General features: G+C 37.0%; 1 protein-coding gene across 1 annotated transcript; it reads right to left on the bottom strand.

The window, feature by feature from the left end:
- Positions 1 to 240: 240 nt before the first annotated feature.
- On the bottom strand, positions 241 to 4,841 carry LOC143572520 (uncharacterized). The gene is made up of 4 exons (XM_077057665.1): positions 4,597 to 4,841; positions 1,222 to 1,601; positions 680 to 909; positions 241 to 519 (listed from the first exon to the last, which is right to left on the bottom strand). The coding sequence occupies exons 1-4, from the start codon at positions 4,839 to 4,841 to the stop codon at positions 241 to 243; spliced, it is 1,134 nt and encodes a 377-aa protein (XP_076913780.1).
- Positions 4,842 to 14,044: the final 9,203 nt, after the last annotated feature.

Here is a 14,044-nt window from a genome sequence, read left to right as displayed (position 1 = left end):
TTGGTTGCATTGAGTTGACCGGAAAGCAACTTAGTTATTCATACTCGTAAATGCTTTTTAACTTTAACTTTAACTTAAGATGACTAGTTCATTATACATTTTCAATAGAAAAGAAAACTATCATAAATGCCATATATATATATATGTATTGCAACTTATGGAACTAGTGAAATTACATCTTATTCCATACATATATCAATACCATTATATGATATAACATACTCACGTAAAAAAGTAAGTTTAGAGTGATGAATAAAGTGGTACGCCTAATAAGGTCAGTCCCGCATCTACAACAAAAATATTACCTGTTACATACTCCGATGAGCCGTCAATTAAGTAGTTAACAAACGACGTCAAGGCTGGGTCAATACTACCAGATTCTCTTAATGGCAATATTTTTAAAAGCAATTCTTTTAGCCCCTTCTTTTGCATAAGTCCTTTTGTAATCTCAGATTTAAAAAGACCAGGAAATATAGAGTTTGCCCTTATTTTGTGTTTCCCGAGTTCCATTGCCATCACCTGCATGAATATTATTGAGCAAGTCTTTAAGGCTACATGATCATGTCATATATATCAATAATAATAGTAATAACAGCAATAATAATTTAAACTTTCGATGCGTAAAGCTTTGTAAGCATCCATCATGATGATTGTAAAGTTGTGAGGACGAAGGACGGACTTTTGTCATGGTATTAAGGGCTGATTTTGAAGAAGCGTATGCAAGAGATCCGTGTGTATATGTCCTTTGAAGACCGGCAACTGAAGAGATGTTGATTACGGATCCTGCTTGATTAAAAGCACGCATATGATGACAAACATACTTTGAGACCAACCATGATCCTTTTAAGTTTGTCCTAAAGGTTTTATCCCAATCTTCTTCTAACCAATCAAGTGAATTTTGTGCAGAACCTAAATACACAATTAAGATATGTAATGTTATAATGCATTTATTCAACGGTATATATACTATTTGTGTAACGTTAAATGAGTTTGTCTAACGTGTTATATCTCGCGTCTAACTTTACGCATATATCTCTCATAACTATGCGTATACATATGAACATGTCCAACTTTGTGCATGTCATGCTTAACCCACCATACGTTAAGTTATTCAAAAAGACAAGCATATTCGTGGTTAAATGTTTATATTAATAATGATGATAATGATAATATTTGTAGACTTTATAAATAGATAACCCGTAGATGACAGACTAAATATACCTGTAATACCAGCGTTATTGATCAAAACATCGATACGACCAAAAGCTTCCCAAGCCTTTCTCACGGATGACTCAATGGTCAGACCATCGGCACTAACGTCAAGCTCAATCGCCACAGCCACTATATGGTAGTTCTCGGCTTCATTTTTGTTATCATGTCTGTTTGAGGTATTGAAATTATTAATTTCGTCATATAAAACCTTTAGGCGGTCAGTTCGACGAGCACATGCAATAATCCTGCAACCAGATTTGGCTAAGCTGATGCATAATTCCCAGCCAATGCCAGAAGATGCACCAGTGACCATCACAATCTTGCCGCTTATGTCTTGCCATGATTCAGGTTCGTTGTCTGCTACGTGTTGAGAAGAAACCGCCATTGATCTTTTTTCGATATTTCCAATAAACTTACAACATTTGATCAACTATTTAAAAGCCAGAATTTAGGCGTGGTGACCGGTCCCCTACCAAAATATCTATGTATTGGGTGTGTTTTGATATTTCTAAAAGTCATAACTAAATGCAACAGTAACTTAATTAATGGAATTTATAGATCCGGTTTCTTATATCAATCAATATCTTAAAGTGTTACTACAAGTACGGGTGCAAACGTGTCAAGCTGCTAAAGCTTGGATTGATAGAAAGCTAGAAACGAGCTTGAGCTTTTTTTGAGAGCTTCGTATAAAACTCGTTTAGTTATCAAGCTCGAGCTCGAGCTCTGTGTATTTTTAAGTTTTACCTCTTTTGAACTTCTATGTATTAATTTCGCAGTGCACATGAACCGCTTGAGCTGAACTTTGGCTTGTTTAAGGTACTACACGAGCTCGAACCAAACTTAGGCTCTTTTAAAGGTTTCTCAAAACATATAAGTATAACTAAAAACATATATAGATTAATTAATAAATAATAAACAAGTCGAGTCCGAGCTTGAAAAAATGACCCATGGGCCGAACTAGAGCTTTAGAAAAAGAGCTCTAAATGAGTCCACCTCGAGCTTGAGTCTAGTCGAGCTCAGGCTCGGCTCGTTTACACGCCTAAGTCTATGAGTTAGAAAGGAAGGCCAAAAATAGGTAGCTATACTACGTTGTCAAATTTCTTTAAATATATAACCAAGCGGTGTTTAAAACTTATTGTCAATAAGAGGATTCATTATTATGGTATTCCTATTTGAGATGTGATCGTCAAGTGGACAAACCTGGTGACTAAGGTAGCTCTGATACTAACTATATCGACTCATTAGTTCATTGTATATGTATCCTTAAATCGTAAAATGTGTAATCTTATAAAATTTACTACGTTTATAGTGAATTGATGTCGCGGTTAAGGGATATGTGTTTGAGATATGTTGATGATGAATATTCGTAAAAATGATTATTGATGTCGCGGCGGTGTTCTAGCCCCCTGTCGCCCTTTTGTCGCCCAATCTCGTGCCCACTACGTTTGGCCTTAGGGACTATATTAGTGGCAATATTGTATCTTTTGGGAGCAAAGTTTAAAATGATATGTTTTGATAATCATTTATCTAATTAATATTTATGCAATTATTATGCTTCTTTATATGTCATATAAAGATTATGTGAATAATTAGTTGGAAGGGCCCAAGATGAGGCCCGGAAAAGTGATGGACCAATCCATCAGAAGCATGTTATCCGTACAACCATCCATTCATACCCATCATCATATTCTTTATAAACTTTGTGTGTAACAATGTGACAAAACCAGCTTTCGTCCCCACATTCAAAAGTCAAAACACATCATGTCTAGACTCACTTGGACCTACTAAACAATATTGAAATTTTTCCCCACACTTTATTCATCATATTCTTTACAGTATATGTTTATTTTGAATGATATTAGGCATATATGTTTTTTTTTTCTTTTTCAAATTTCAACTCAACTTTAATGCCATGGCGTTAAAGCATACCGCACGGCCTCAAACCACAAAGAGTAATTATATCATGATTGTTTAAGTTAAATGTTTCTCTATTAATATACATGTGTTGAGGGCCAACTTAAGAGCCTATGAGGTTTTGATCTACTTACTTTTCTTTATGGAAACGAAATCTCATGATGAACATGTCAGAATGTACCCAGATGAGGTCCTTGATGGAGCCTCCGAACACCCTAATATTAGAAAATTTTACGGTTTTTATTATGCCCCGGACACCGTACCCTAGTTTAACTGGATTCACTAGAAATACCAAAGAAACTTGTTATTATGAGGGTGAAATGTTATTGTGTATAATTGTATATGATGATCGAATCTAAACTCAAAATCACCTTTAGTTAATATGTTTTCACTTTACGAATTATAATATTATTTATTTTTTGTCCTTTTTCCTTTGTTTATCCGGTTGTAAACGAGCACATTGAAATTTCCATTATCGGGCAGATTTTAGAATAAAGTTATTGTTCATTTATTGTGTAATAAACTGATATGTACGTTTAATTTAGTATATTTTTGAAAATGAGTAGATATATACATTAATTTAAAAAGAAAATAACGGAGGAGAGCAACTTAACACCATAAAGTTCACATTGATTTAATGTCTCCAAATTTATTATGCCCAAAGAAAGCCATGCAAGACTCATTTGATAGCAGTTGCATATAGAAATAACAAGTTACATTTTTTAAAGAAATAAAAATACTTTCATATCGGCAAACAATGCATGGCAACAAATCTAAGGTAATGGCAGTGACGACAAGAGTCACGACAGCTAGTGTATGATGATAGGAACTATGACTTATTGACTACGACATGAACTACAATTGTTGTGGCACAAAGTTGGCATGGGGACTTGAATTGTACAACTGTATCGGCATGAAGAATATAAATGACACCTATATGTTTTTTGTGTTTGCTTATGTGTAGTGTCCCATGCAAGATGAGGGAGAATAAGAGAAAGAAAGTCATCAAGCGGGGGGGGGGGGGGGGGGGGGGGGGATAGGAACATGAATGACAAGAGAAAATTACCTAAATAGCCTTTTGATGAGAGAGAAAAGACCATTTAGCTCGTGAGATTTCAAATTCCAAAAATAGCCCACCAAATCTAACGTCCTCGTGAGTTTTTGAGATTCCCCGTGAGTTTTCGTGGACGAATAAAAAGTTGTCATGTGTTTTCCATTTTCACCTTCCACCCTATTTTTCATCCCAAATTTGTCTGAAGCGTGATTTTTGTCATCAAATATAACATGAAGAAAACCAACTATAACGTGATGTTTCAAGCTGTTTCCATCGGCAACGTGACTTTTCAAAAAGATGATTTTTGAGTTATTTTGAAATTCATCTCCAAAGATGAATTTCGAATGAATTTCAACGTCGGAGACGATTTTTAATTAAAGTTCATTTTCTTCTTCTTTTGTAAAACTTTTTGAAACCTTTCTTCTTCTTTCAACCTTTCAATTAAAGCACTTCCTCCGATCCGAAACAACTCCAACAAATCATGAAACTGTCCATGAATATCACCACACACAGTCACCGGACACTTCACCGGCTGCACATTCCACTCCTCCACTAGTAGCGTACACGCCTGGTCACACAACACCTTCACCTCACCCTCCGGCAACGGCTTGCAGTCCATCAGCTGTGAGATCTGACGGTCCATATCTGATTGCAACGACATGGTTTGGATAATAATAATAATAATAATAATAATAATAATAATACTATGCTTGTGAGGATTTTAAGATCTGGTCGGAAGTCAGCTGAAGAGTCGCTGGAGAAGCAGGTCAAGGCTCGGTCATGGCTTTGAAATCGTCTCCGAGGTTTAGGGTTTACAAAAGAAGGTTGAAAGAAGAAGAAAGGTTTCAAAAAGGTTTACAAAAGAAGAAGAAAATGAACTTTAATTGAAAATCGTCTCCGACGTTGAAATTCATTTGAAATTCATCTTTGGAGATAAATTTCAAAATAACTTTAAAAACCATAATTTTGAAAAATCACGTTGCCGACCAGATAGGAACATGAATGACAAGAGAAAATTACCTAAATAGCCTTTTGATGAGAGAGAAAAGACCATTTAGCTCGTGAGATTTCAAATTCCAAAAATAGCCCACCAAATTTAACGTCCTCGTGAGTTTTTGAGATTCCCCGTGAGTTTTCGTGGACGAATAAAAAGTTGTCATGTGTTTTCCATTTTCACCTTCCACCCTATTTTTCATCCCAAATTTGTCTGAAGCGTGATTTTTGTCATCAAATATAACATGAAGAAAACCAACTATAACGTGATGTTTCAAGCTGTTTCCATCGGCAACGTGACTTTTCAAAAAGATGATTTTTGAGTTATTTTGAAATTCATCTCCAAAGATGAATTTCGAATGAATTTCAACGTCGGAGACGATTTTTAATTAAAGTTCATTTTCTTCTTCTTTTGTAAAACTTTTTGAAACCTTTCTTCTTCTTTCAACCTTTCAATTAAAGCACTTCCTCCGATCCGAAACAACTCCAACAAATCATGAAACTGTCCATGAATATCACCACACACAGTCACCGGACACTTCACCGGCTGCACATTCCACTCCTCCACTAGTAGCGTACACGCCTGGTCACACAACACCTTCACCTCACCCTCCGGCAACGGCTTGCAGTCCATCAGCTGTGAGATCTGACGGTCCATATCTGATTGCAACGACATGGTTTGGATAATAATAATAATAATAATAATAATAATAATACTATGCTTGTGAGGATTTTAAGATCTGGTCGGAAGTCAGCTGAAGAGTCGCTGGAGAAGCAGGTCAAGGCTCGGTCATGGCTTTGAAATCGTCTCCGAGGTTTAGGGTTTACAAAAGAAGGTTGAAAGAAGAAGAAAGGTTTCAAAAAGGTTTACAAAAGAAGAAGAAAATGAACTTTAATTGAAAATCGTCTCCGACGTTGAAATTCATTTGAAATTCATCTTTGGAGATAAATTTCAAAATAACTTTAAAAACCATAATTTTGAAAAATCACGTTGCCGATGAAAACAGCTTGAAACATCACGTTACATTTGGTTTTCTTCATGTTATATTTGATGACAAAAATCACGCTTCAGACATATTTGGGATGAAAAATAGCGTGGTAGGTGAAAATGGAAAACACATGGCAGCCTTTTATTCGTCCACGAAAACTCACGGGGAATCTCAAAAACTCACGAAAACGTCGGATTTGGTGGGCTATTTTTGGAATTTGAAATCTCACGGGCTAAATGGTCTTTTCTCTCTCATCAAAAGGGCAATTTAGGTAATTTTCTCATGACAAATTGATCGACTAATATTTTTTATGATGCAAAGAGAGATAAGATGGAGAAAAAAGGCAGGAACCCTATGGCTATGATATGATATAGACAAATGAAAACCTCGTATGTTATTGTGTGTTATTAATCAACTATATATAGCAATACAATAAAAATAAGGGAAAATTACCAAAATAAACATGTTTGACCAAGAATTTACCGAAATAGACATGTCTATTTTAGCCTACATCCTTCAATCATTGGTTTTTTAACCAATAAACAACTGACACGTCACCAAAGCCGGCTAAGGCGGCTAAGCCTTAACCGCCACTTCATGGGCACAGAATTTTATGAAAAGTACATTTAGCCAATAAAAATTCGACACGTGTCAAAGGCGGCTAAACCTAGCCTACATCTATGGTTATTTAGCCGGCATCTTTGACTCTTAGCCGGCTTCGGGATACGTGTCTATTTAGTTAGCCGGCTCCAAATATTCCTTCTTAGCCGGCTCCAACTCGGCTTGTAGGCTAAGGCTTCACTTAGCCGCCTTCTTTTTTTCATTTAGCCGTCTAATTTTAGCCACCAAATTGAATATTTTACCAAACTTACCAACTCTATTAAATATTTAGCCGGCTTCACTTAGCTTCTTCTTAGCCGGTGTAAATTTAGCCCCCAAATTTAAATATTTTTACCTACTCAATTAATTATTTAGCCGGCTTCGCTTAGCCGTCAATTTTTTTCTCCTATCCGGCATGTTTTAACCATCAGAAATAAATACATTTACCTACCTAAATTTAATTTTCACCAACCAATTTTATAAAACTATACAACCATATTCACTACATCTTATAAAACCATCTTCACTCTCTCAAACTTTTTTACTTTCTTATCACAAGATCCCCATATTTAAAAAAAATATATATGTTTATTAACGTCGTCGTTTACTCATATCAGATTGTAGGCTTTAACAAACATATTTTTCTAAGTAAAGCCTACAATCTGATCTGAGTAAACGACGACGTTAACAAACATATTTTTTTAAAAATATGAGGATCTTGTGATAAGAAAGTAAAAAAATTTGAGAGAGTGAAGATGGTTTTATAAGATGTAGTGATATGGTTATATAGTTTTATAACAATGGTTAGTGAAAAATTAAATTTGGGTAGGTAAATGTATTTATTTCTGATGGCTAAAACATGCCGGCTAGGAGAAAAAAATTGACGGCTAAAGCGAAGCCGGCTAAATAATTAATTGAGTAGGTAAAAATATTTAATTTTGGGGGCTAAATTTACACCGGCTAAGAAGAAGCTAAGTGAAGCCGGCTAAATATTTAATAGAGTTGGTAAGTTTGATAAAATATTCAATTTTGGTGGCTAAATTAGACGGCTAAATGAAAAAAATAAGGCGACTAAGTGAAGCCTTAGCCTACAAGCCGAGTTGGAGCCGGCTAAGAAGGAATATTTGGAGCCGGCTAACTAAATAGACACGTATCCCGAAGCCGGCTAAGAGTCAAAGATGCCGGCTAAATAACCATAAATGTAGGCTAAGTTTAGCCGCATTTGACACGTGTCGAATTTTTATTAAATAAAGGTACTTTTCATAAAATTTCGTGCCCATAAAGTGGCGGCTAAGGCTTAGCCGCTTAAGCCATTTTCGGTGACGTGTCATTTGTTTATTGGTAAAAAAACCAATAATTGAAGAGACGTAGGCTAAAACAGATATGTCTATTTTGGTAAATTTTTGATCAAAAATATTTATTTTGATAATTTTCCCAAAGAATAATTATAAAGACATATCTTAAACACATTTAAAACACCTATTTTGCATTTGTACTTAAATGCCTTACACATTAAGCACTTAACATAGATGAAACTTTTCAGTTGTATTAATTAAATTTTTATTTACATGTTATAATCTTGGCATATGATCACTTAACATAGATGAAAATTATCAACGTATCAAATTTTCAACAAATGTATCTCTTATGGAGTATTATTCTGGGAAAATTCCCTAGATGACCCTAAAGAAAAAAGAGAAAAAAAAAGATCCTATTTCACTCAAGATTCCCAAAACAATTAAAAAATATGTACTGAGGCGACATCTTGGAGAAATAAACGACGGTATTTGTTAACCAAACAAAAGCTGACACGTGTAAAGATTCTGACACACCAGACGAGATTTTTAAAAATCTCGTCTGTTCTGACCCTTTTTTTAACTTAATTAACTTTTTAAAAAACCGTATCTCCAGACGGTTTTTTTATGTTTCTCGTCTGTTCCGTTCATATTAATTTTTTCTTGAGACGGTTTTTTAAAAAGTTAATTAAGTTAAAAAAATGGTCGGAACAGACGAGATTTTTAAAAATCTCGTCTGGTGTGTCAGAAACTTTACACATGGCAGCTTTTGATTGGTTAACAAATACCGTCGTTTATTTCTCCAAGATGTCGCCTCAGCACATATTTTTTGGATTGTTTTGGGAATCTTGAGTTAAATATGATTTTTTTCTCTCTCTCTACTTTAGGGTTATTTAGGGAATTTTCCCAATAATCCCTATAATAACATCACAATTATTTGGTAAAATCATTCTATATGATTAAATATTCGCCAACTTCATATTTTTTTTATATATATTTTAGCTTTTAAAAAGACACCACACTTACTACAATGTTAATGAAATAGTTAATTGTAAAGAAACAGTTTGCAACAAGTATTTGACCTTTTCGCAACTTAAATGGCTCGAACCTTTTTTTTATATTTATATTTTGGCCTTTTACACATCAATGTCTTCTTTTAAAAGTGTAATTAGTTATTATTATCTTTTAAATTAAGTTTAATTTACTAATTATACGTGTTTTGACAAAATTTGTTACTTTAATTGTTTGCCACAATGAATAGTTTATATTCTCTCTTATATCTTGTTTTTGAATGGAAGATCATACCCCCTGATCTATTTCTAAATTTACAACACATTAATCTAACACTTTGGTATCATTGTATATACAAGCCACATAGTTATTTTGTCTCATATGTCTTAACAAAGTTCTTGCTTTAATTAAAAGCAAGATAATTATATTTATCTTTTGATCACATGAATTCCTATAGCATTAGCTTAACAAGTAACATCAATTGTAATTAATCACACTGAAGAGGTATGTACCCGCCTCAACACCGAGCGAGGCGGGTCAACCCACAAGATATAGACAAGAGGCTTGAAATCAAGACTTTAAGAAGGCACAAAGCCAAAACCTATGCGCATGGCACATATCACATATGCTCACGCATATCACATATGCTCAGGCATCACATATGCTCAGGCACCACAGATGCTCACGCATCACATGCTCAGGCATCACATATGCTCAGGCACCACAGATGCTCACGCATCACATATGCTCAGGCACCACAGATGCTCACGCATCACATATGCTCACGCATATCACATATGCGCGTGGCGCATCCGAGCGCGGCGCATGTCACATGCTCGTGCATATCACATTTGCGCATGAAACATCTGCGCGTGAGAATAAAGAGAAGACTTCGCGCATCCTCAGGATAGGCGCATATCACACATGCACATGATCAACCTTGTCCTTATCCAAATCAGGATTAGGGCAACCTTGATTGTGCACGTCAGACAACCTTCCAGAAGGTATCTTTTTAAGGAATACGAATATGCTGATGTTGACAGCTGCCAAATGAAAGGTGGACAACTCAGCAAAACCCATGTGCTACCACGTGATTATAACTAATGAGAAAGCACCAGGTGTCCCAGAGGACACGTGGCGCAAAGCAATTGGAGGAGGCCAACAAGGCTGAGCCCAATCAGTGGAAACCCTAGCACTATAAATACAGCATCAACTCCACAAGGAGAGACATTCAATCACGTTCAATCACATTCAATTACATTCACTCACAGACAGTTACAGTCAGTAACACACACAATCACAGCAAATTACAGAGTATTCAGCTATTAAGCAATACTCTCCAGATTTCCTTACTCTGATATTATTATCTTCTCCCACAAATACTTATTCTCACACCGGAGGGTTACCCCAAAGAGGACCCCTCTGTCCCTTTCTGAGGGGTAAGTTGACGGTGCTGTTCATTTTGTAGGTGGAAGAGCCCAGATCCAAGAAAACCATCGGTGAAATAGTATAATCACACCCGAGGAAAGTAGATCGTCTACCAGTGAGTCGATCCACGTTTCTTCACACACATAACAAACAATGACTAGATTCGGAAAAAAAATACATGTACAATCAATTATACATATTATTCATCCATATAACTAATAATCAGCAAACTGCATAACAGTTTAAAAACACCTAAGTAGATATAAGCATATCTAGCCTGAAATCACGTAGATAGTAATGAAAGCAATGAAAAATACAAGGAAAAAAATATGTCATTATTCTATGACACACAGAGATCAAATCTAATATCAAAGAATCAGAATAAGAATCGAATCTATTTTATTATTGTTCATTAACATCCTCTTTGGATTGCCTTCAAATAACTATCGTGAACATCTTTACTAGCGTACGACAAAAAGTGAATATAAGATATCATTTTAAACATATGGTTTAAAGAGAGTCGAGTGCATGACTTATCACATATATACCCATGTCTATAAAGTTGAGTCGTGATTCATATTACTTTTATTCGATGTTTACACAACTAGGAAAATCTAGGACTACTTGTTAGCTCACATATGTCGCGGTTCATATGGTTGTTAATATAAGATGTCAGGAAGTGTTGTTATTCTATCTTTAACATATCTTCATAATTTTAGCTTGGTTGAGGCTACAATAGAACCTACAAAACAAGTCGTAACAAATTAAGTATCAAACAATCAATAATAACATACTTATCTAAAAGTACGTTTAACGTTCGACATGATCCTGAGACGCGCTACTCCATCATGGAAAAGTTAGTTTTGTCACTAACACACGCGTCGCGCAAGCTTCATAGATATTTCAATGGTCATCCCATTGAAGTACTGACTGGTTACAACATCCAGCAAGTCTTGCGGCGCCCCGCGCTCTCGGGAAGGCTGACAAAATGGGCCCTGGAATTAGGTGAACACACGATCGCCTATAAGCCCCGTCCAGCAATAAAGGGGCAAGTTTTGGCTGATTTCATTGCAGAAATCCCCGAAGGAAGAGTTGAAGAGGCTCAGCGCGAGGTAGACCCTCCGCGAGCCAATGATGAAGAAAATGTTTGGAGATTGTTCACTGACGGAGCTTCAAACAACGAAGGGTCCGGCGCAGGCCTTAAACTGGTGGATCCAGAGAATCATGAATATACTTACGCCATCAGGTTGGACTTCAAGAGAACCAACAATGAGGCTGAGTATGAAGCCCTGCTGGCTGGCCTGCGCATCGCGCAAAAATTCGGAGTTAAAAAGCTAGAGGCCCATGTTGATTCATACTTGGTAGCAGCACAGGTCAATGGCCTTTATGATGCCAAGGAGAACACCATGCCTCTATATCTAGAGCAGGCGAAAAAGCTCATCGAGCAATTTGACTGCTTCAGAATCATTCATATTCCGCGCAGTGAAAACAAATCTGCAGACGCGCTGAGTAAGATGGCATCAACCAGTTTTGATCACTTTGGCAAAGATGTCAGGGTAGAAGTAATGAGCAACCCGTCGGCGGTAGCGAAGTCTGTCCTGGTAACTCATACAACCCCTTCATCATGGATAACTCCAATAATGGAATTCTTGAAGGAGGGAAAGGTACCAGATGATCGCGCACAAGCGAGGAAGATAAGACACAAGGCGCAGAACTACGAACTGCTTGACGGTACATTATATCGACGCTCTTATCTTGTGCCGCTCATGAAATGCCTAGATGCTGAGGAAGCAAGCTATGTGATCAGAGAGATACACGAAGGAATCTGTGGAATTCATGCTGGCCCGCGCATGGTGGTTGCCAAGGCAATGAGCGCAGGCTACTATTGGCCAGGCATGTACTTGGACGCTCTAAAGGAGATCCAAAAATGCAAAGCATGTCAGAGCTATTCGCCGAACACCATGCGGCCAAAGAACAACTTGATTCCAGTAACCTCAGCATGGCCTTTCCACAAATGGGCAATCGACATTGTGGGTCCCCTACCGCAAGCGCCTGGGCGAGTAAAATTTTTGGTAGTGGCAGTAGATTATTTTACAAAATGGGTTGAAGCCAAGCCACTAGCAAAAATAACAGCCGAAGCGATGAAGCAGTTTATCTGGAGCCACATCATATGCCGTTTTGGCTTGCCCATGGAAATTGTGAGCGATAATGGCAAGCAATTCACTGACAAGAAGATATTCAGCTGGCTCAAGGAATTGCGCATCAACCAAATTTTCACTTCAGTTTATCACCCTCAGGGGAATGGACAAGTGGAACGCGCGAACCAAAGCTTGTTAAATGGGCTGAAGAAAAGGTTGGAGGGAGAATCCCATTCTTGGGTCGAAGAGCTACCTAATGTCCTGTGGGCACACAGGACATTAAGCAAAACCAGCAATGGCGAATCCCCGTTCAGCCTAACCTATGGAACAGAGGCAATGATTCCAGCAGAAGTTGGATGCCCATCCCATAGAGTGCTCATGATGAGCAAGATTGATAACGAGCGCGAAAGAAGGTTGGATCTCAACTTACTTGAAGGGCGCAGAGAGGCGGCTATCATCAGTGAAGCCAAATACAAGAAAAAACTGGAAAAATATTACAACCAGCGCGTGAAAGAATGCCACTTCAAGAAAATTGATTTTGTCCTTCGAAACAATGAAGCAAGCCGCGCGATACCCCCGGGAAAAATGTCCCCCAATTGGGAGGGACCTTATCAAGTCTCGGAAGAATTGGGAAAAGGCGCATACGCTTTAAAAGATTTGAATGGAAATAAGATCCCGCGCGCATGGAACGCGGCACAGCTTAGAAAATGTTTCATGTAAAAATGTCAAGTTTGTAATCAAGGCTTTTTAAGCCATTATGAATAATGATACGCGCTATCTTCTCTTAATGTGGATTCTATTACCTTTTGCATACATGTTTCACACTTCCCTTCATTAGTTTTGAGCAATATGACAACATTGTATTGACATCAAAACGAAATAAAAACGAAGTAAAACATACATGCGCGAGCTTCAAGCTCAAACACGTTAACGAGTCTTAACTCTAAAACATCAGGGCCTTAGCCCAATTCTATTACCTTTTGCATACATGTTTCACACTTCCCTTTATTAGTTTTGAGCAATATGACAACATTGTATTGACATCAAAACGAAATAAAAACGAAGTAAAACATACATGCGCGAGCTTCAAGCTCAAACGCGTTAACGAGTCTTAACTCTAAAACGTCAGGGCCTTAGCCCAATTCTATTACCTTTTGCATACATGTTTCACACTTCCCTTTATTAATTTTGAGCAATATGACAACATTGTATTGACATCAAAACAAAATAAAACGAAGTAAAACATACATGCGCAAACGCGTTAAAGAGTCTTAACTCTAAAACGTCAGGGCCTTAGCCCAAAATTATGAGCCTTAGCTCAGGGCCTTAGCCCAATAATGTGAGCCTTAGCTCAAATAACTCACAACATCCATCCTGTATGCTGCGCAGCCTGACCATAAAATACCTAAA

The sequence above is a fragment of the Bidens hawaiensis genome, unplaced genomic scaffold (genome assembly GCF_021521415.1).
Source record: "Bidens hawaiensis isolate Kalapana, Puna unplaced genomic scaffold, B.hawaiensis_p1.1 tig00025960_1, whole genome shotgun sequence".
In the NCBI taxonomy this organism is placed as follows: Eukaryota; Viridiplantae; Streptophyta; class Magnoliopsida; order Asterales; family Asteraceae; genus Bidens; species Bidens hawaiensis.
This window is presented reverse-complemented; position numbering and strand designations above follow the sequence as displayed.